This window comes from Rana temporaria, chromosome 2 (genome assembly GCF_905171775.1).
Source record: "Rana temporaria chromosome 2, aRanTem1.1, whole genome shotgun sequence".
Lineage (NCBI taxonomy): Eukaryota > Metazoa > Chordata > Amphibia > Anura > Ranidae > Rana > Rana temporaria.
The window spans coordinates 216,851,524-216,876,034 of NC_053490.1; the positions used below are offsets into that span (position 1 = coordinate 216,851,524).

At 42.0% G+C, this 24,511-nt stretch overlaps 1 protein-coding gene across 2 annotated transcripts in view; it reads right to left on the reverse strand.

Moving 5' to 3' along the window:
- IL1R1 (interleukin 1 receptor type 1) overlaps positions 1-24,154 on the reverse strand; it is a 96,212-nt gene extending 72,058 nt beyond the window's left edge. The window contains exon 1 of one of the 2 annotated variants that reach the window (XM_040336413.1): positions 23,987-24,154. In XM_040336413.1, coding sequence (XP_040192347.1) covers positions 23,987-24,016 — 30 coding nt within the window. In that variant the 5' untranslated portion in view covers positions 24,017-24,154. The remainder of the gene's footprint in view (positions 1-23,986) is intronic. The other variant, XM_040336412.1, reaches the window with a different exon arrangement.
- Between the last annotated feature and the right edge of the window lie 357 nt (positions 24,155-24,511).

The window sequence follows — 24,511 nt, forward strand, 5'->3', positions numbered from 1 at the left end:
ATTTTTGAAACAGCGAGCACAGCAGAAGCTGTTTCCTTTCAAACTTTCTCGGGGTTATTTACGAAAGGCAAATCCACTTTGCACTACAAGTGCACTTGAAAGTACACTGAAAGTGCACCTGGAAATGCAGTCGCTGTAAATCTGAGGGGGACATGCAAGGAAAATAAAAAAACATAATTTTAGCTTTCACATGATTGGATGAAAAAATCAGCAGAGCTTCCCCTCATTTCAGATCTTCCACCCAGATCTAAAGCGACTGCACTTACAAGTGAACTTGCAGTGCACTTGTAGTGCAAAGTGGATTTGCCTTTTGTAAATAACCCCCTTTGTCTCCAATAAAAATCTTGTGTGCCACAATAGAAAGCAAAGTGATTTATAGTATGAGCCACTCTCGACTCATTAAACTTTGTGCGTAATCTCAAAAATGTATTTAGGATTATCAGGGTGAACTTGTAAACAGGAACTCATAAATGTAAAAAAAAAACTGCGTTGGAAATAATAGTAGCTGCAACTAAAAGTGAGATACACACAAAACAACAATAAATAAAGAATAAGCTGCGCTCTTACAGTGACATATTAGCCGAATATGTGAACACAAACCGAAAAAATTTATAAAATTAAATAATGATTAAAAATGTTAAGGAAGTCCCAAGCAGTGAAACATGTGACTTATGTAAAGTCCTCCAATATCTATTGAAGATTCTGATGGTTCCCTCAATGAAGTATGGACCAGCAGCCAAAGGTTCAGTGAAAATCTTGTGACTTTATAATGTGAACATTTACCAGCTGCACAAGTTTAAGCACTTGTGGCTAATACCCAGCCAGGGCCTTTTCCTCCAAAGACTGCAGATGTTAGGTCTGGTCAAATGGCATAGTAAGCCGTCTTGGTCAGGAACGTAATTGATGGTACAGCTTATAGACCCATACACGCTTCAAGAAGCGATGAGGCGATGGCAGAGAATAAAAGATAAATATGGGCTCATCTGTATATAGATGTTAGGGCTGTCATCATGAAAATGTTGTGGGTGAGAGAGGCAGTTCCTGGAGCCTCGAGGAGTCAGGAAGTTACTTTTGACTCCGTATTCTCTGCTATCGCCTCATCACTACTTGAAATATGTATGGGTCTATAAGCTGTACCATCAATTATGTTCCTGACCAAGACGGCTGTAAGAGCACAGCTTATTTTTTATTTATTGTAAACAGGAGCCTGTCAACTTTCTGGAAATAGTAAAATATGAATTATTTAGTCAAATTTAAAATGATAGTCACCGGGTAGTTTGAAAGCAGTCTTGGGATAATTAAAAAAATGGCAAACCTGTGGCTATCAAAGCAGGTATATATATCCATGACCAACAGGTGTATTTATAAAAAAAATGTACATAGTCACTTACATTCACACAGTCATGTACATTCATTCTGTGTGAATGTGACAAAAAAAAAATGTCTGTGCTGGTCGAATGTTTTACGCTCCAATACATCCCCATAAAAGGGAGTGCAGCGCTAGTAAATGATAAATTAAATATATAGTTCATGAAAGTATATATGAATACAAGCTCATCCTAAAACAAATAAAGAGAGCAAGGAAAAAAGAAAGTGAAAAAGGTTTGGTGTAATAGGAAGAAAAATCTCCAAAAACACCGCCAACGTTCAGGACGGAACGCAATGACGTCACGGCACCCTACGATCGTTTCGTCACGATAGGACTTCAACGGGGGATTAGCCGGATCATCCGGCTAATCCCCCGTTGAAGTCCTATCGTGACGAAACGATCGTAGGGTGCCGTGACATCATCGCGTTCCGTCCTGAACGTCGGTGGTGTTTTCGTCCGAGTAGCGAGAGGCATCGGAGTGGAGAGACTGCGGCTCTTCAGCACATTTTATGCCACATTCCTATCATCTAATTGTAAGTGCAATACTTATTAAACCCCCTTTTTGATATACATAATACGCTATGAGAGTCCTTTCCTTTCTATCATTTATGCATCTATCCTGGATCCATTGCTGAGCTCCTTCTGGTCATCACACGGATTGGTTCCAGGGAGACCTGACTTCCCTACGTGCTATGAGACTGATGCAAAGCAGTCTCTCCTTTTGGTAAGCAGGCAGTCTTAACTCACCGGTACAGTGTGAAGATCTATCCTAATAGCAGAAAATTGGAGTTCACTTGATCACTCTTCTTGGCAGTTGTTTTCATCACAAGATATAACGCTGGACTTTATTTCACTTAACCCTTCACCACTGAGTGGCTTTTGGAGATTTTTCTTCCTATTACACCAAACCCTTTTCACTTTCTTTTTTCCTTGCTCTCTTTATTTGTTTTAGGATGAGCTTGTATTCATATATACTTTCATGAGCTATATATTTTATTTATCATTTACTAGCGCTGCACTCCCTTTTGTTTTTTCTATGTTTTATTGAGTTGTTGTACACAACTTTTTAGTGCTAGCAGCTCACAGTTCACTGTATTCACTGTCATTTATTTCAATATTTTACGTTAGCGCAGCGTCAGCCTTCTGTTTTTTTTGTTTACATCCCCATAAAAGCTTTATCATAAAGATGTACAATACTTGAGTGCTCAAAAGCAGAGCTGTTTGGATATCTGGAGTGAGAAATAGGGCTCATTCACTTGGGTCTCTAAAATGCCACATTAGAATCAGAATGGATTTGATTTAAATCAAGTCGATTTAAAATCATAATTTTTAAAGAGCAACTGTCATCTCTGTCCTGCAGCGGCTCCACCTCTAAACTGCTGTTGACTCACCATTCACTTTAATGGGACGGCTGGTAATGTGGCAGTGATACAACAAGGTGAGGGACGTGGCGGCAGCAGGTGAGTGGATGTCCACTAACAGGACATCCTTCATCTGTCTTACAAATATATGTAAATTATTAATGTATCTCAAATAGAAAACTATCTTTAGATAGATTTTTAGATTTTCAGCGTCTAAACACTGTGCATGTAAACACGAGAACTTTAGGCACCTATTTTAAGCAGGATCTTCTGCTAGCTCTGCCAGCAAAAACCTGCATTCTGTGCAGAAATTATGCATATGCCCGTGTGAATGAAGCCATAAAAAAAAAATGACAATTCAAAAGTCAATATTTTTTTATTGCTGTCTCAGATAACTACATCCCTATTTCTTCTTTGGGTATCACAACAGCAGAAGTGAAAGCAAAAAATAACAAACATAACAAACATGTTCTACTTGCATGCTCTGTGAACAGAGCAGCCCAGATCTTCCTCTTCTCAGGTCCCTCTTTGGATCTCCTGGCCCCTCCCTCCTGACGAGTGCCCCCACAGCAAGCAGCTTGCTATGGGGAAATCCGAGTCACAGCTCCCTGTGTCCATTCAGACACGGAGCCTCAGTTCGGCCCCATCCCCTCTCTCTCCTGATTGACTAACTGACTTTGATTGACAGCAGTGGGAACCAATGACACCGCTGCTGTGTCTCAGCCAATAAAGGGCAGAGTCCCAGACGGCTGAGGAAGTTGCGAACATCGCTAGAGAGAGATGTGGTTTAAGTAAGTATTAGGGGGTGCTGGGACAGCTGCTACACACAGAAGGTTTTTAATCTTAATGCATAGAATTCACTAAGATAAAAAAAAAATTGACTGTCACAAATGTCACATCTACCCCAATGCAGGTGGTCAGACACTATAGCTATCTACTGTGTGTTTCAACTATAGCAGCCCCCTTTCCTTTAAGGCAAGCAGGCCTACCGGTACTTGGTTGCCACCAGGACTTATACACAATGTTATAGTGCCTGGCCACCACACCAGTGAAGACGCAAACAGAGCAAACAACAGACTACTTGGAGTTTAGCAGACATATAGCGTGGTTCTATGACAGTCCAAGTAAAAGGCAGGCTGAGTTCAGGGAATAATCCAATATCCGGTCCAATGACAGTCTAGGTAAAAGGCAGGCTGAGTTCGGGGAATAGTCCAATATCCGATCTGGGTCATACACAGGGAAATCCAACAGCAAAGCAGGGCAGACAAATGGGAGGCTTGATCAGAAACAATGCAGGTAACTCTGTCTCTATGACAAACAAGGGATAGAGTGTTCACTTTGCTTATATCAGGTGACTGACCAGATCAATCACCTTGCAGGTGAACACAGACGGGGGAATGCAACAGCCAACACCCGGATGCTGGAATGAGGAGCAGAAGCACTAAGTAATCCTGACATTGACTTTACAACCACTTTAACTCTTCCCCACTGGATCTATAGCAATAAAAAAAATATATGTTTGTACAAGAAATTACCTCTGGGGAGATATTAAAAACACAAATGAACACACCTATAGAACTATAAATACATCCTCAAATATATTTTGTAAATAAAAGCAGTGTAAGTATTTGAATTTGGCCTGCTATGCAGTCTCTGTATATAAGGGCTGAAGTGTAAGGCCGCGTACACACGATAGGATCGCCAGAGGAGAACGGTCTGAAGGACCGTTTTCATCAGTTCAAACCGATCGTGTTTAGGCCCCATAGGTTCTTTAACCTTCGGTCAAAAAAATGAGAACTTGCTTTAAAATTGAACCGATGGAAGCCTAACCGATAGGTCAAAACAGATCGTTAGTATGCAAAAGCATCGGTTAAAAACCCGCGCATGCTCAGAATCAAGTCGACGCATGCTTGGAAGCATTGAACTTCGTTTTTTGTCAGCACGTCGTTCTGTTTTACGTCACCGCGTTATGTAGGGTTGATGGACCATCAGTCAGGTTAATCGGTTAACCGATGACAACGGTCCTTCGGACCGTTCTCATCAGGTGGACCAATCATGTGTACGCGGCCTAAGAGGAAGAAGCAGTACAACCAGACAATAAGTTTATGTGCTGACAAGAAGCATGCTACTAAGAGTAACAAAGAGATGAGCTCATCACTGTTTTGCTTTTTTATTCACTGTCCAGTCACAGGCTAAGGTGGGTCCAGGAGAATATGGGCCCAGACGAAGTGTGTTGAAAGATGCTGGACATCAGACTGAGGATATCTAGCAGCAGAAAAAAAAAAGAATTGCGAGGGAAATCTCTGGGTTCAATATGAATATTGCAGCAAAAACTTTTCTTTTTGTATTTTATCTTTAAAATAGGCTATTCATATTTATCTTGCTATTGATTGTCTGGAGCTTTGCTTTATACATTCTGACTGTAAAAGCAGGTTATTCAGGTGTTTTTTAGATCTTGCAACATAAAGACACCAGCCGTCTGTCAACTGCATCATTCTCACCCTGTTTACCTTACTATAAATTGCAGTTCAGGTTTAGGATAGTGACGCACCTAAATTACTACACACTATACTTAATCCTGACCTGTTTTGCAAGCAGGATAATGTGTTGGTGGCTCTACACACCCTGTTGCCTTCAGAGATGGAAAATCTGAAGCACATGGAGCAATGCCAGTAATTTGTGGATAAAAATATCTACACTAGCTTACTGATCATTTGGAATTCCAAGTCTAAAACACACACTTTTTCAGGTTATGTAACTAAACTTGTTTAGATCCATATGTGTTAGGTGACTGATAGTGGCTATAGGAAGGGTTTTTGATATTTTTATAGATCTGACATTAAACTCTTCTCTGGTACAATAAAATGTTACTTCCTTTTTACATCCCCCTAAAACAGAAAGGTAGTGTGAGCAAAACATTTTTTCCTATAGGATCAAAACACTCTACTTTCAAAGACTCCTTCATAGAAAAGTGTCAGCTGCAATTTCTAGTTTCATCAATAGTGGTATGGCTTCAAGTGGACCATTTATTACCTTTACAAATCTGCATGAAAAAAATTCCTGTAACGCCACTATATAGAGCAACAGTATACATTTTCAAAAAAGTTCTACCTTTCTTATTATTTAAAACTAATCTTAGAGCTCTATTCCAGTTATTCTGCCTAGGCTGCGATGATGTCACCAGTCTGCTGCAAGCAGGGCAAAGCATTTATTCAGTCTCCTCTCTGCCAGTGATCTCTAAAAATGTACATTAAAACTTAGTAGTAAATCACAAGGTGAGAGTCTGCAGAAGGAGTTTGATCTGTGTGAGAGATTTGTAAACACAGCCAGAACGACATAGGTACTAAGGTTTACATAGCTCTTTCAACCCTGAGCTAGCATCTCTGTCTAGGACAGCTTATCTGAACCTGGGTTCCTTGGGACCATAGGGTTCCTTTAGAGGTTGCTATGGGTTCTTTGAGTAACCTCTAACAAAACCACTAGTATAATGGACATTTTTGCTCCAACATTCCTATAATATGAGAGTCTTTATCCTTCGAACATAAATGTAAGGAGTTCTTCTCTGCTGGCCACAAATATAAGGGAGGCCCTTCACTACTGACCTTTAAATAGGGGACAGTTTTCTAATGACAATCAATGTAAAGGAAGTAGGGCTGTTACTGATTAAAATTTTCGTGTTCAAATAATCGTTTTTTTTTTTATCGATTAATCGACTAATTTCGATTAATTATAACGCACATACATTTTACGGATCACCACCATAGATAGTCCCACTATAATATCCACAGACATCTCCCCCACTGTAATATCCACAGACATCTCCCCCACTGTAATATCCACAGACATCTCCCCCACTGTAATATCCACAATCACCCCCACTGTAATATCCACAATCACCCCCACTGTAATATCCACAGACATCTCCCCCACTGTAATATCCACAGACATCTCCCCCACTGTAATATCCACAGACATCTCCCCCACTGTAATATCCACAATCTCCCCCACTGTAATATCCACAATCACCCCCACTGTAATATCCACAATCTCCCCCACTGTAATATCCACAGACATCTCCCCCACTGTAATATCCACAATCTCCCCCACTGTAATATCCACAGACATCTTTTCACTGTAATATCCACAGACATCTCCCCCACTGTAATATCCACAGACATCTCCCCACTGTAATCCACAGACATCTCTACACTGTAATATGGTCCAAATCTCCCCACTGTATAGGAAGATTAGTGCTTGCTTAGTCTTACCAGAGAAGCCGGGTGAACACGAGCAGTTGAGGCCGGGTGATGACGTCAGCGAGCGGCTCTAGGCTCACCTAGGCTGCCGCTGGGTGGACCAAGATGGCCGCGCCTCCTGGAGCTAGGCCGAAGCCGTGGCCTTTCCTATGGCAGAGGCAGCAGCGGAGCTCCACGGATTACGTGGTGTACTGATCCGCATATGGTGACCCGTTCGGATCATGGATCATTTACGATCCGTTGCACCACTAGTACCGATCAAAAGAATTAACGATTAATTGAGGAATTAATCTTTAATTTCCACAGCCCTAAAAGGAAGGTCTTAAGCCTCGTACACACACTTAGATTTTCGGACGACCAAACATCCGTTTTTTGTAGTATGCTAGTCTCATGTCGAAAGTGAAGAGGTTACTCACAATATGAAAATTTTCGTAGGGCAGAATACAACGTCAGAAGTGACATACTATGTTGAATAGTTTTGTATGTATTCTTTCGTTTCTGAGCATGCGTAGTCTTGCTCTTACGATTTTTTTCAGATGAAAACCGTACTGATGAAACGAAAATTGAACGTTGAGTTCACATCCAACAAAAGTTTTATAGTCTGCAAATCCAGCTTTTGTCTGACGAAAAAGCAAAATCGGCTGTCGAAAGCACCGTACAAATGATCCAAGCTTGTCGTACAAATTTTTTCTATCCGCTTTTCATATCGTGTGTACAGGCCTTTAATCACTAATCAATAATATAAAGAATGATCTTCAGTTGTCCACCAGTGTGAGGGGTCTCTTGTCCTACTGGGCATACAAGTAAGAGGTCCTTCTCTGCTAATCACCCATGTAAGTGAGGCCCTTCTCCAATGACCTTCAAATGGGGGAACATTTTCTACTGACAACCAATGTAAAGGATGGTCTTCTTCACTAATCAATCATTTATGATCTTCAATAGTCCGCCAGTGTGTGGGGTCCCTTGCCCTACAGGCCATAAATGTAAGAGGCCCTTCTCTGTTAACCAATAAATGTAAAGGAGGCCATTCTCCGCTGACATTCAATATAGGGGACACTTTTATACTGACAACCAATGTACGGAAGGTCTTCTTCACTAATTAATCGTATAAAAGCCCTTCTTTAACTGTCCACCAATGTGAGGGTTCCCTTGCCCTATTGACCATAAATGTAAGAGACCCTTCTCAGCTAACCACCAATGTAAGGGGGCTCTCCCCACTGACCATCAAAGTAAGAGGGGGTTCTCCCCTGACCACCAATGTAGGGAAACATTACAGTTTTAATTGCCTGCTTTGCTTTTTCAGACAATATTTGCATTTTTGTGGTTATTTAAACATAGCTTTAATGATTGTATCTACAACTTACTATCATGCTCGTGTACTGTGAGCTGTAGATATGAAAATGTTTAGCAAGGGTTCTCTAAAACCTGAAAATTAATTCAAGGGTTCCTTTGAAATAAAAAGGTTGAAGCCACGTTCCTGCTGCCTAACATCTTGGCTATTTTGAAAGGTTTTCTTATACTATGTTTTGTACTTCATAATTTTTTCACAAAAAATGTATTGAAAGTGAAACAAAACGGTTGAGAAAGTCTGGTCCAGGATGTTTCCTAAACAAAGATGACTCCATACAATTGAGGGAAAAAGCAACTAAAGGCATTATTATGATTATTGTGGTCTCTGAGAGGTAATGAATTCCTGTAATTGTTACACATACACAGTACTTTCCATACATGCACTTAACCTCCCTGGCGGTATGAATCTGTCTGGAATTACGTACCAAAAGCGGTACAATTATTTGCAAGGAAATTTGGCGTTTTATACTGTAGGCCTGTGGTTTTTAGGAATAACTCACTTAAATCTGACCAAACAAGAATCTAATAGGCATCCCGGGTATGACATTTAAAAAAAAAAAAAAAATTAAATTATAATATAATAAATAATTATAAATAATTATAACAAATAATAATATAATTAAAATAAAAAATATTCAATAATGTAATCAACTCAGAATCACTGAAATTTGCTCAGTTGCAGAATTGTTGCTGTCATTATTTATTTTTTTTATGACGAATTTCCCCGCAAAACGCTATCGCACAATTCTGCAAGTGATTATAATTTATTATCGCTGTTTTCTAGCTGATCTAAAACCATTTTTGACATAAAAAGACACTTTTGGTTGCTATGGACAATCTACAGTTTGCAGGCAGAAAGAAAGGTTTTTATTATATAAAATGACATGCATGACACTGGGCAGACCACTAGGGACAAGGTGGGTGTGTTTTTTTTACATACAGTACTGTAATCTATAAGATTACAGTATACTGTATGCAATGTGTTTGTTTACTTTTTTGAATTTGGCGCCGATCTCCGCTCCTGTGCGTCGTAACGTCGCAGGGAACGGAGATCGGCGGCACAGGAGGACGCTGTGTGAATCGAGCGAGGTCCCGCTCGCTCACACAGCGTGGTGACATCGCTGGATCCAGGAGAAGGTAAGCCAGCACACGCTGCAGGCTCTGCATGTCTACCCCGAGCGTGACTCGGGGTTACCGATCGTAACATGAAAAACCAACCCCGAGTCACGCTCGGGGATACCGCCAGGGGGGTTAAAGGGGTTGTAAAGGAAAAAATGTTTTTCCCCTAAATAGCTTCATTTACCGTAGAGCAGTCCTCCTTCACTTACCTCATCCTTCCATTTTGCTTTTAAATGTCCTTATTTCTTCTGAGAAATCCTCACTTCCTGTTCTTCGGTCTGTAACTACACACCGTAATGCGAGGCTTCTTCCTGGTGTGGAGAAAGCCTCTTGAGCAAAATGGAAGGATGAGGTAAGCGAAGGAGGACTGCACTAAGGTAAAGGAAGCTATTTAGGGAAAACAAAAAAATCCTTTACAACCCCTTTAATGTTAAAATATAAATCTCATGCTGGGTCCACTTTAATCCATTTTACTCCCACCACCACAAGTCCTACATCAGTGACAACAGGGGCGTTTCCACACATTCCCAGCAGCTGTAGCCACTGGAAGTATGTGGACACTCCACAAGCCTACTTTCGACTTTCTAATTAATACAATTACGTGACTGTACAGCAGCCCAATCAGAGTGTGCCTCTCCCAAATGACACCCCCCCCCCCCCATCCCCACCCTCATGGAAAGTTTACTAGGGTATCTTTAACAGAAAGTTTGCACTTGGTAAGCCATTCCCTGAATATTGTGTACATAAATAATAGGAACAAAGACCATTTTATTCTACAGGTTATCTGCTTTAAAAAAATATACTGTATAATGTTTGGGTGTTTTAATGAATCTGCAGGCCTAAAATTATTTTTTTATATGGGTGCAAAAAAAAATATGCAAAAAGCTCTGGTAGCGAAAGGCCCTTAACACACATGTGCAGGCTGGATGAATTTTCCCAGTATCTTCTATAATAGACTAATTCCTATGGTCATCAGCTACATTTAGTGGCCATAATACGGTATGTTTTCTTATTGATTGATTGATTTTTTTGATTGATTTTTGAGCTTAATTAGGCGCCAAATGCCCACTGTGAAGTGAGCGTCTAAGCTTATTGAGGTATTTCAGAAAACTATACTGTATCTTGGCCACTAGGTGGAGTAAAGAATCATGAGAATTAATCTATTACAGTAAATACAGGGAAATTTGTCCAGCCAGCAACAATGTGTGTGACATTCACCCAACAAATATTTTATAAAGAGACCCCTAACACTAGCACTGGAGCTTGATCATTCAGAGATTATGGCACTCCGATGTCTGGCTGAAAATACAAATAGAACCTTGGCAAACAATCTGCTATAAAGGGGGTCTGGGGGGGGGATAAAGAAAAAAAAAACACCTTAAAACGTCTTCAAATTTGGAATTTCTAAGCAAGAAAATAATATATTGTTAGAAACATGCACTTTATATAATGAACAGAAAGATAACAAAACTTTTCCCGTAAGAGGTTATCTGCTCTTGTAAAAATATGAATCACCTTGACCACAATGACAGTACGCTTATCACAGCTGTCTGTAGAACATACTGTGAAAACATGCCTGTTATTCATAGCCCTAGAGACAGAGGTTATTAGGGTTGATTTACTAAAGGCAAATAGACTGTTCACGTTGCAGGGGAATTTTCCCCAGAGCTTAATGAATACGGTGAAAATGTACTACACAATCATGTGCAAGGAAAATAAAAACAGTATTCTTGCTTGCACATGATTGGATGATGAAAGTCAGCAACGCTTTACTTTTTTCACTAAGCTAATGTACATTTTCTTTGCAAAGAGAACAGTCTATTTGCCTTTCATAAATCAACCCCTTTGTGTTATAACTTTAAACACTGATCGTTAGTATTTTCTTCAGAAACAAAATTTGGGCTAGATTCAGGTAGGGGCGCGCATAGTTACCGCGGTCGCAGCGTATCGCTACGCCACCGTAAGTTAGAGAGGCAAGTGCTGTATTCACAAAGCACTTGCCTTCTAAGTTACGGCTGCGTATCGTAAATGGGGCCGGCGTAAGCGCACGTAATTCAAATGTGGATGTGGGGGTGTGTTTTATGTTAATTCTTGGTGACCCGACGTGATTGACGTTTTTCCCGAAACGGCGCATGCGCCGTCCATGGAATTTCCCAGTGTGCATTGCCCCAAAGTACGCCGCAAGGACGTCATTGGTTTCGACATGAACGTAAATTACGTCCAGCCCTATTCGCGAACGACTTACGCAAACGACGTAAAAAATTCAAATTTCGACGCGGGAACGGCGGCCATACTTAACATTGCGTGCGCCTCCTATTAGCAGGAGTAACCTTACGCCGAAAAAGCCTAACGTAAACAACGTAAAAAAATAGCGCCGGGCGTACGTAAATTTGTGAATCGGCGTATCTAGGTCATTTGCATATTCTACGCCGAAAACGACGGAAGAGCCACCTAGCGCCCAGCGTAAATATGCACCCTAAGATACGACGTGTAAGAGACTTACGCCAGTCGCATCTTAGGCTAATGTCGGCGTATCTTGCTTTCTGAATACAGAAAGAAGATACGCCGGCGCAGATTTGAATTCACGCAGCGTATCTATAGATACGCCGGCGTAAATTCTCTCTGAATCTAGCCCCTTATGTGTAAGGCCTCTTTTATACGGGCAGACCAACTGGGTCCGCCTGTCAGTGTTTTAGGTGGACCAGATCGGACCATTCATTGCCCTCTATGAAGCGGCAGATGTCAGTTGACATGTGTCCCTTGACATCTAATTCAATTCTATCTGCTAAAAACAGACAGATGGCGATCGGATAGAATGACAGTCGGATGGAAACTTATAGGCGGTCCGTTTCCATCCGACCATCCATAAAGGAGAGCAGGCTGTGTCCATGTCCAATCTGAATAATCGGAGCGGGCCAGCCATCCACCTCTCAGCAGGGATCAGTGGACAGATTCCCCACTGAGCAGGTGGATCCACTGGCGGCGTCCACCCATCTGAAAGGGGCCTAAATAATGTTTATGCATCGGTTTTCTAGCAGAGAAAAACATCTGCAACTAATTCTACTCATTACCTATGAATCAGATTAATAAATATATTGAATTAGGTAAAGTAGTTAAAATGCATGTTAAAAAAAATACAAGGATATTTCTTTTTAGAAAAATGTTCAATTTCTGCTAAACACCTTACAGCAGAAACGTAAAAAAAATAAAATAAAATAAAAGTCTATAAATTTGCACTTTTTTAAAGTGGGTCCCAAAGTTTTCATCTTTTGGCTGTAAGCAGGAGTAAGCAGGGCCGGGACAAGGGGTAGGCAGGAGGAACGGCTGCCCTGGGCACTGTGGTAGCATGTGAGGTGCGGGGGCACCATAAGGAGATTAAGCGGAGGGAATTTGTGTTGGGAGGGGGAATTTGGGGGGGCAGCAGGAGGTAAGAATTATTCTAGGAGGGAAAATTTGGGGAGGTGTGCTAGGAGTGGTGATTTGGGGTTGATTTGTGTTGAATGAAGGAATGGGGAAGAGGATTTCTGCTCAGAGGGGGAATTGGGGAGGTTTGTGCTAGAAAACGTAATGTGGTAGAAGGGGACTTTTTTTGGGAGGGGGATCTGTGCTAGTGGGGATGTTTGGGTGGCATTTGTGCTAGAGGGAAAATTTGGGGTGGGGGGGTGCTTTGTACTAGAATGGAGGATTAGGGGTGGGGAATTTGTGCTGGAAGGGGATATTTGGAGTGGGAGGGAGAGGTTTTGTGCTCTGTGGGGAGATTTGAGGGGTTGCAGATTTGTGCTATGAAGGGGGATTTTCTTTTGGAGGGGGGGGGGGGGTGTGCTGGGAGCATATGCGGAAGGAGAGAATTTGAGCTGAGGGGGGTGACTTGTTCTGGGAGGGGGGATTTCAGCAGGGTGGTAACTTTTTACTGGGAGGAGGGGGGATATAAGTTTAGGGGGTGATCATGCAGATTAGTGCTCAATTTTTTGGGGGGGGATTTTTGCTGACACATAATGCTCATACATCTTGGGGGGGCGCAGTTTAGCATGGTCACCCTGGGCTCTACGTGACCTTGTACCGGCACTGAGAGTAAGGAAGTGTTGAAACTTCTGTCACGCTTTTACAGCTGTGTATGTCCCTGTTGGAAAGAGTTCCCTTCTCGCCAACCCCAATAACTATACAGGAAGTGAGGGAAACCGTCTTCAACAGAGATACATACAGCAAGCCTCACCCACTCTAATAAAAAAGTACTTTGTCCTTGTTGGAGGGATTCTCTTTTCTCTTTGTGTTGCTGACCATGCAAAAAGTGAGAGAAAATGTCCCCAAATGGGATACAGCAGTAAAAACTACACAAAGGTCCTAACTCTTCCTCCCTTTACATTTTAAAATCCTTACCAAGCCTGTCACGTACCTAGCTGTAAAACTTAAAAACATGAAAATCTGATGTACATACAGTATATTTTACAAATGTTATCATTCACCCCTATGGAACGCATAAGAATCAATCTGTAGGCAGCACAGCTTGTAAGTACATTGTCAGTTGGAAACTATGAACCCAAAAAACTACCGGCAGTGTGCCAACAAAATAGCGCAGGTTGCAAAATATGTCCTAAAGCCCTAAATAAGCAATGAATCACAATGCATGTTTCTGCGAAATGCGACACGTGCGTCAGAAATTGGGATATTCCTATTTATTTGATATTTTATGTGCATAGAATAAACGCATTAGTACTCCAAGCAGTAGGTGGCAAGTGACTCCTATTCATATTTGGGAATTATGTTTACTTTTACCGCTCAATTCAATTCAAAAGGAGTACAGATACATTGTTAAAGCCCAACTTCAACATTCATTTCACTTTAAATTGTTTGTTTGGGCCAAACAAACTATTCAAAGTGAAAGGTAGTATGGAAGTGGGCTTTAGCGATGTATAACATTGTTTTGTACTCCTTTTGGATTGAATTGAGTGGTAATGGTATGGTAACCATACTTGGCAAACCTCCTTTTTATTTGCTATTCCACTGATACCCCTGGCTCCTCTTCTGAACCTTGCACTGAGTTCAGTAACTACTGGCTTTTCGTGAATTCTATTTCAACATTGACTTTTCTGTCCTTAGCTAACAGTCAAAAACACACACATTTTCCTAACATTCAGCACTTCAGAGCTCAGAATCTTCCTGAGTGGTAATCACCTCACGGACACCTGAGGGGCACACATGTCACTTTCCCATTTAAAAACTATGGTCACTACAATCGTAGATCTTTTTGGTACAATCTGTGACTTTTTTACACCAAACTTTGCACATAATATTTCTGTCACAATACCTCACACTGAGCCACTGATTATCAGGCCCTATGTATTTTCAGTTTTTCATTAATTTGCCTGCACTGTGAATGCATGGAAACAGACAGTGTAAATGAGCCTGTAGTATTTATAATGTGACACACTGGGCTCAATTTACTAAATGATATAGCAAGCGATATTTGGATCATTTGACAATTTTTTTTCCAAATATTACATTCGATATTAAAAATGTCAATTCACTATCCCTAATACGCTATTTACTTCAAAAAGCATTAAACACTTCCGGAATGCCTTCCGCACATTTACTGCGGCAAGGCATCCCAAGGCGACCCATTTTCCTGTACGTCGCTTCTTGCAGTAGGCTCCAAGGGGCGCACAGAGGGGAGCCAATCAGTGGGTCCGGCGGACGTGATGTCTGCCGGCCACCTGTGATTGTTCTGACAGGAACACAGATCTCTGTGTTCTCCCAGTCAGAACAATCCCCACACAGTTAGCAAACACCGCCTAGGGACACACTTAACCCTTTGCTCGCCCCTGGTGTTTATCCCTTCCCTACCAGTGTCATTAGTACAGTAACAGTGCATATTTTTAGCACAGATCACTGTATTAGTGTTACTGGTTCAGGGGCAGAATGACAACTCATGGGGCCCCCAGGAAATAGGAGACCATGGGGCCCCCGGGCATACATACACACAGAATGCACATACACACACTGAAAAGGTACTGGAGAAGCGGGGCAGCTATAATATTGGGATTCTTAAAAAAATAGATTTTTACATAATGTCCCTGGTTTTACTGAGGCTGGCAACCCTGATGGGACCCCCAGTGGCATGGCAGTGCCCGAGGGCCCAAATGGTCAGTCCGCCCCTGACTGGTTCCCAAAAAAGTGTAAAAAATGTCAGTTAGGCCCCTCTCACATGTGTATCCGCTTGCTCAGTGGGGATCGCTCCGTTGATCCCCACTGAGTCGGCAGATGACAGGGCGGTCCCTGCACACTGTGCAGGGACCGCCCTGTTAGATCTCCGCTCTCCCGTATGGGGGGATCAGATGAACACAGACCGTCTGTCCGTGTTCACCTGATCCGCTGTGCAGACGGATGGAAAAATAGGATTTTCCTCCGTCTGCAGAATTGGAGCATTGCGGACACTGATGAGATTGGGTGTGAGTGTATTTTCATCCGCTGACACCCACTATCTCATAGGGATTAATGTTTGTCCCTTTTTCATCCGTAAACAGATGGATGAAAAAGCAGACATACGATCCGCTGGTGTGAAAGGGGCCTTAGGTGTCTGATTTGTCCGCCGCAATGTTGCAGTCCTGCTAAAAATCGCTGATCGCCGTCATTACTAGTAAAAAAAAAAATATATACATAAAAATATCCCATATCTTTTGCGCAATTATTGGGATTTTTTTTGCATAATACATATTGGCCTAAATTTATGAAGATATTTGATTTTTTACATTTTTAAATTGCATATGTATTATAGTAGATAGTAAAAAAAGATTGTTTTGTTTATTTACATTGTCACTCTTTTTTTGTTTAAAGGGCAAAAAAGAAAAAACACAGAGGTGATCAAATACCACCAAAAGAAAGCTGTGTTTGTGGGGGAAAAAAAGACAGCAATTTTATTTGGGTACAGTGTCGCACAACCATGCAATTGTCAGTTAAAGTAATGCAGTGCTATATTGCAAAAAATGGCCTGGTCATGAAGGGGGTAAAACTTTCCGGGGCCGAAGTGGTTAAAGTCGATTCACTAAAGTAAATTGGGCATGGAAGTGTTTTTAAATATTCATTCACTATTCTAATGCCGTGTACACACAATCATTTTTCGGGTTGTAAAAAATTACGTTTTTTTTTTTTAATGTCATTAAAAGCGATCGTGTGTGGGCTTCAGAGCATTTTTCGGGTTCTGAAAAACGGGCAAAAAAACATGCTCTATTTTTTAACAACGTTTTTAACGTTGTCGTTTTTCGGATTGTAAAAAAGGATCGTGTGTGGGCTTTAACGACGTGAAAAATCTGCGCATGCTCAGAAGCAAGTTATGAGACAGGAGCACTCGTTCTGGTAAAACTAGCGTTCGTAATGGAGTAAGCACATTCATCACACTGTAACAGACAGAAAAGCGTGAATCGTCTTTTACTAACACGAAATCAGCTAAAGCAGCACAGAGGGTGGTTCCATCCAAATGGAACTTCCCCTTTATAGTGCCGTCGTACATGTTGTACGTCACCACGCTTTGCTAGAGCATTTTTTTTTTCACGATCGTGTGTAGGCAAGGCCGTTCTAATGATCGGTTGAAAAAAACTTCGTTTTTTCTAGAGCCTGATCGTGTGTACGCGGCATAACACATCTGGGTGGGCTCAATGCTCTACGCCAACGAATGCACCCTATTTTGAAGACTATTAGAGCCTATGGCTCTAACCAGGTGCTTAAAAAAAAACAGCCCGCCGATGTAATTCACGTGCCCGGCGTCCTAAATGGGGCCGCATGAATATGGGTGAATCTATGCATTATTCATATAGGGGGGTGCTGAAATGACTGTTTACAGGGTATAGAGACATAATAGTTAACTGATTCCTTTTAAAAATTATTAAAAATAGATAAAAACCAATCATATAATGTACCTGCAGTTTCTAGTTTCGTTTTTGCATGTTGTTTCCTGCTTCTGTAATGTACAGAGCCACAGAGCCAATACAGGGCAGTGATGGTTTGGAAAACGAAACTGATTGGTGCTGTGGGGTTTTAGACACACAGTAATCACACCTCCTTGATTAGTGACCACAGAGAGAAAGCTCCCAGTACTGTGGTCATCAGGAAACAGACAACCAGGAAGTGTGGAGATCAGAGAAGAATTACAGCAACTTGAGAGCAAAAACGAACAATGAGGACATGAAAACAGCACTGCATTAAGGTAAAGGAAGCTATTAAGATAAACAAAAAAAATCCTTTACAAACCCTTTAAGGCCTCATTCATTAGGACCTGCAGTTGTGTTCATACAGTCGCAGCATTCTCATAAAGTAATAGATGGCTCCCGCCACACAAACAGCTCATTCACACTGCATGGGCTGGAGAACCCGTGTGAATAAGCCCTTAATTTTTTCAACCGTTTTTTTTTTTTTTTATTCTTTTTACAATTTTCTTAAATAATTTTTTTTATTTTCAAAAATAATTTATTTAAAAATTTTTTTTTTTTTTTTTTTTACAATTTAAAAAAAAAATTAAAAAATTTTTTGTTCTTTTTTTTTTTTTACGACACTGTTATGGGGGGGCTTTGGTGTGATCTCACAGGTCTAAACAGACCCCTGGCATCTCACCTTTAAGACAGAGAAATTAATTGAAGACACAGATACTTTCTTTTACAGATTCCTTTCTTTGTAGCCTCACTATTGAAGATAAATGAACAGCTCCTGTTCATTCATAAACTGAAACATAGTAAACTGTTATCAATGGGCATAGGAGTGATCAGTACTGAACTTGCAGCATGTGTACATCCCTTTCCAGTTGCCTTTGTAACTTAAAGTGGTCTCAAACCCAGCGTTTGCACTTTCCCGATATTAAAGCCTAAAATATGTCTTCCTACAAAATACCTTTAACCACTTAAGCCCCGGATCAAAATGCTGCCTAAAGACCCAAGGGGTTTTTACAGTTCGGGACTGCGTCGCTTTAACAGACAATTGCGCGGTCGTGCGACGTGGCTCCCAAACAAAATTGGCGTCTTTTTTTCCCCACAAATAGAGCTTTCTTTTGGTGGTATTTGATCACCTCTGCGGTTTTAATTTTTTGCGCTATAAACAAAAATAGAGCGACAAAAATGCTATATTTTTTACTTTTTGCTATAATAAATATCCCCCAAAAACATATATAACATTTTTTTTTCCTCAGTTTAGGCCGATACGTATTCTTCTACCTATTTTTGGTAAAAAAAATCGCAATAATCGTTTATCGGTTGGTTTGCGCAAAATTTATAGTGTTTACAAAATAGGGGATAGTTTTTTTGCATTTTTTTTTTTTTTACTACTAATGGTGGCGATCAGCGATTTTTTTCGTGACTGCGACATTATGGCGGACACTTCGGACAATTTTGACACATTTTTGGGACAATTGTCATTTTCACAGCAAAAAATGCATTTAAATTGCATTCTTTATTGTGAAAATGACAGTTGCAGTTTGGGAGTTAACCACAGGGGGCGCTGTAGGAGTTAGGGTTTACTTTGTGTGTGTTTACTAGTGTAGGGGGGTGTGGCTGTAGGAATGACGTCATCGATCGTGTCTTCCCTATAAAGGGAATGACGCGATCGATGCGCCGACACAGTGAAGCACGGGGAAGCCGTGTTTACACACGGCTCTCCCCGTTCTTCAGCTCCGGGGAGCGATCGCGACGGAGCGGCTATAAACGAATAGCCGCGCCGTCGTCCCGGATCGCTCCTGAAGCCACGGGGACCGCCGCATGTACGGGGGGGGTCCCCCGGGGACCCCCGACCCACGTCAAGCAGGGCACGTATATATACGTTGATGTGCCTGCCTGTGCCATTCTGCTGACGTATATATACATGAGGCGGTCCTTAAGTGGTTAAAACCTTCTTAAAGTGGAGTTCCACCCATTTTGTTTTATGTTTGTCTGTGCTGCATGCCCTAATCTCATAGTGTTCAGAATGGACAATTTTTATTTATTTTGTTGCTTGTAAATACCTTTATTTTGTAGTCCTTCATTACTTCCTCCTCCTTATTAGCCTAGGCTATTAACCTCTTGACCACTGGGCACTTAAACCCCCTTCCTGACCAGACCAATTTTCAGCTTTCGGTGCTCTCACAATTTGAATGACAATTACTCCGTCATACAACATTGTACCCATTTGAAATTTTTGTCCTTTTTTTCACACAAATAGAGCTTTCTTTTGGTGGTATTAGATCACCTCTGGGTTTTTTATTTTTTGCGCTATAAAAGAAAAACGACCGAAAATTCTGTAAAAAAAAAACAAACAAACTTGTTTCTGTCATATTCGCAGGTTATTTCTCACACACAGCATATGCATACCACGAATGACACCCCAAAACACATTCTGCTATTCCTCCCGAGTATGGCGATACCCCATGTGTGCAACTTTTACACGGCGTGGCCACATAGAGAGGCCCAACATGCAGGGAGCGCCATCAGGCGTTCTGGAGCACCCAGGCCAATTCTGACATTTCTCTCCTACATGGAAAAATCACAATTTATTTGCTAGAAAACTACATAGAACCCCAAAACATTATATATGCGGAGTATTGGGGTATTGCGGAGTATTTGGGTATTGCAGAGTATGGGGGTATGGCAGAGTATGGGGGTATGGCGGAGTATGGGGGTATGGCAGAGTATGGGGGTATGGCGGAGTATGGGGGTATGGCGGGGTATGGGGGTATGGCGGGGTATGGGGGTATGGCGGGGTATGGGGGTATGGCGGGGTATGGGGGTATGGCGGGGTATGGCGGGGTATGGGGGTATGGCGGGGTATGGGGGTATGGGGGGGGGGTATGCAGAGTATGGGGGGGTATGCAGAGTATGGGGGGTATGGCGGGGGTATGCAGAGTATGGGGGGGTATGGCGGGGTATGGCGGGGGTATGCAGAGTATGGGGGGGTATGGCGGGGGTATGCAGAGTATGGGGGGGTATGGCGGGGTATGGCGGGGGTATGCAGAGTATGGGGGGGTATGGCGGGGTATGGGGGGGTATGCAGAGTATGGCGGGGTATGGCGGGGGTATGGCGGGGTATGGCGGGGGTATGGCAGAGTATGGGGGGGTATGGCAGAGTATGGGGGGGTATGGCAGAGTATGGGGGGGTATGGCAGAGTATGGGGGGGTATGGCAGAGTATGGGGGGGTATGGCAGAGTATGGGGGGTATGGCAGAGTATGGGGGGGTATTGCAGAGTATTGCTGAGCTGGGAGGGATGGCTGGATCTGTGACTGCAGTTGTCACAGATCCAGCCACAGCACTGCTGACACCCCGCGCTCCCCCCCCTCCTCTCCTCTCGCACTGTACCGAACGGTACAGAGAGGAGAGGGAGGAACCGGCGTCATCAAATGACGCCGGTTTGTTTACAAGTGATCGCTCCGTCATTTGACGGAGCGATCACGTGGTAAACAGCCGCGATTCGCGGCAATTTACTGTGATCCGTGATGCGCCGGGTCTTCTAGACCCGGCGAGCACGGACACTTCCGCGAGCGCGCCCCAGGGGACGCGCAAACGCGGAAGTGCACGAGGACGTCCCAGGGACGTCCTGTCACAATAACTCGACCGCGCTGTAGCAGTATTTCTGCTATGGCGCGGTCGGCAAAAGGTTAAGTCACAAGGCTATTCGCAAGTGTTTCTGGGATAGGCATCATGTATCCCAGCAGTCCTTGCAAATAGCCTTTTTGCATAGAGAAGGGGCGGCAACTTCCTCTGACACTCCCGTTGCTATGGAAACCTGACTGAAACCTATTACATTGCTTGTGCAGCACTGAGCATGTGCGAGATCTGCAAGGCTGAAATCCTGGAAGTCATACAGTCTGGCTTCATGACGCCCACACTTAAGATGGCCACGGTCTATTTCTAGATTATAAACTAACTAAATGCTCTAACAACCTAACAAAACGGACCTTAGTTTACAGACTAACTTTACTAGACTACATTAAGCTTGTGTATTACAGGGGTATTTATATTTAAAAAGTGAAATTGTGGGTGGAACTCCCCTTTAACCTCTTCCTGCCAGCTGTACGCATGTATGGGGCCTCTCGGGGGGTGGGCTTTAACGCAGCATTTACAACTTCTTAAAGGGCTGGGAGTTGGCAGCCCAAAGGGGTTAAGCTGAGCGGTTTACAAGATTTTGATGTCACCTCCAGCTGATGATGTCACTTTCGCGTGTGGTGTTACCTCTGCCTTTACAGCACAGAACTTGTGTCGTGATTGAGGAGAGCGCCGTGCCATCATGGAGACTCCTGTACCCATGCGTGGCAGTGACATAATCATCACCTGGCCATTTAAAGAGGCTGGAGAGTGCCATCCGGGAAAGAAGACAGGAGAACATGGATGTTCCCTGAGTGGTAACTGCTCAGCATTGGAGGGCTTTGTTTGATAGGTAAGTTTGTCATAATGTGCTAATATGCGGTGTATACTTGCAGATTATGGCAACAACCTGGGGCTCATTTAATAACAAAAGAAAATGGAGTTTAATACCACTTTAAGAGCCTGTTTTTACTGACTGCGAGTGTAAGCAAATCCAAATAGTGGCAACTACTACAGTGAAAGTAAGCTTCCCCAGCGATCATTCAGGTATGAGATGCATGCCTACACTCTACACTCTACCAAGCTGGACCAACATAAGTTTGCAATCATTTGGATTATAAACTCTAACAAGCAGGGCCCTCTGATTCCTCCTGTATTGAATTGTATTGTAATTGTACTGTTTGCCCTAACGTTGTAAATCGCTGCGCAAACTGTTAGCGCTATATAAAACCTGTATAATAATAATAATCTCATACCACTAGTCAGCTTCAAATAAAGAAAGAAAGAAAAAAGAAAGGAAAAAAAGCAAAAGAGAGAAAAGAAACAAAAAAGAAGAGGAGAGAAAAGAAAAGGAAAAAAGAAAATGAGAGCAAATTAAGAAAAGAAAAGGAGAGAAAAGAAAATGCGGTAGGGGCCAGTTCACACCAGATGCAGTTCCATACAGTTTCATGTGCATTTTTTGGGCCAGTTCACACCAGACGCAGTTCCGTACAGTTTCGTGTGCATTTTCTGCACCAAAAACTGACTGGAAACTGACTGCATGGTGTGAACTAGAGCCAACTAGAGCCATTGGAATACATGGAAAACACTGTGCATGCATTTTTAGTGCAGAAAAAATGCGCACAGAACTGAACGGAACTGAGTCTGGTGTGAACTGGCCCTTTCTGCACTAAAAAATGCATGCATAGTGTTTTCCATGTATTCCAATGGCTCTAGTTGGCTCTAGTTCACACCATGCAGTCAGTTTCCGGTCAGTTTCCAGAGCAGAAACTGACCGGAAACTGACTGCATGGTGTGAACTAGAGCCAAGTAGAGCCATTGGAATACATGGAAAACACCGTGCATGCATTTTTAGTGCAGAAAAATGCACACGGAACTGAACGGAACTGCGTCTGGTGTGAACTGGCCCTAAAGGAAGAAAAGAAAAGGAGAGAAACAAAAAGAAAACTAAAAAGGAGAGAAACTGAAGAAAAGAAAAAAGGAAAGAAAATTAGAGAAATAGAAGAAGATACAAAGGGAGAGAAAAGTAAGAAAATAAAAAGAGGAAAGGGAAAGAAAAATAAAAGAGAGAAAAGGAAGAAATTAAAGAGAGAGAAAAAGAAGAGGAGAGAAAGGGAAGAAAAGTAAAGGAGAAAAAAGGAAGAAAAGAAGAAAAAGAAGAGAAGGGAAAGGGAAGAAAAGTAAAGGAGAAAAAAGGAAGAAAAGAAGAAAAAGGAAAGAAAAAGAAGGGAGGGAGGGAAAAGGAAGAAAAGAAAAGGAGAGAAAGAGAAGAGGAGGGATAAGGATGAAAAGTAAAAGAGAGAAAAGGAAGAAATTAAAAAGAGAGAAAAAGAAGAGGAGGGAAAGGGAAGACAAGTAAAGGAGAGACAATTAATAAAAGAAAAGGAGAGAAAAAGAAGAGAAGGGAAAGGGAAGAAAGGTAAAGGAGAAAAAAGGAAGAAAAGAAGAAAAAGAAGGGAGGGAGGGAAAAGGAAGAAAAGAAAAGGAGAGAAAGAGAAGAGGAGGGATAAGGATGAAAAGTAAAAGAGAGAAAAGGAAGAAAAGAAAAGGAGAGAAAAAGAAGAGAAGGGAAAGGGAAGAAAAGTAAAGGAGAAAAAAGGAAGAAAAGAAAAAGGAAGAAAAGAAAAAGTAGAAAAAATAAGAAAAGAAAAGAAAAAGAAGAGGAGGGAAAAGGAAGAAAAGAAAAGGAGAGAAAAAAGAGGAGGGATAACGAAGAAAAGTAAAGGAGAGAAAAGGAAGAAAACACAAGAAAACAAAAAGAAAAGAAAAGGAGAGGAAAGGGAAGAAAAGTAAAGAAGAAAAGGGGAAGAAAATAAAAAAGGAGAGGAAAGGGAAGAAAAGAATGAACGATTGTAATTAGAGAAGTATGCAGAAAATGAGTACAGAAGAGATGTACTCCCAGTATATATAGAATAGGTGATAATAGGTGAACAGTGTGTAGATATAAGCTGGCACATCACCCCCTCCTCTCCTATGCCATGGTATAGAGATGTAGTAATACCTCCTGTATCTGATGGGACCTTGGTGTCATCGGCTGGTCCTGGACAGAGCAGACATCCCTGTAGAGTATCAGTGCTTCGCACTGTTCCTGTACTCTGTGTTCATGTCCGGCCTCAGTGCTGGAAATACTACTCTTCCTGTGAGGGAGGAGAGGCTGCAGATTTCGACATCCCTCTGCATGTTTGTGCAGATTTATTTCCCAGCATTTCCAGGGCTTGGACTGTAAGCAGCCGCATGCCAAGAGAATTAACCTTCTACATTCCAGGTTCTATAGACCAGCCTTTCCCAAGCAGGGTTCCTTCAGAGGTTTATTGGGGTTCCCCTAGCAATAAGCACCTTCTGCCTCTCACATTAGTAACCACTGACACCAATTATCTATTTATCCATCTGTATCTTCCCAATGACCACAACTGTAAGGAGCATTCTTCCCTTTATTATTATTATTATACAGGATTTATATCGCACAGTTTATGCAGCACTTTACAAGGGCAAACAGTACAGTTACAATACAATTCAATAGAGGAGG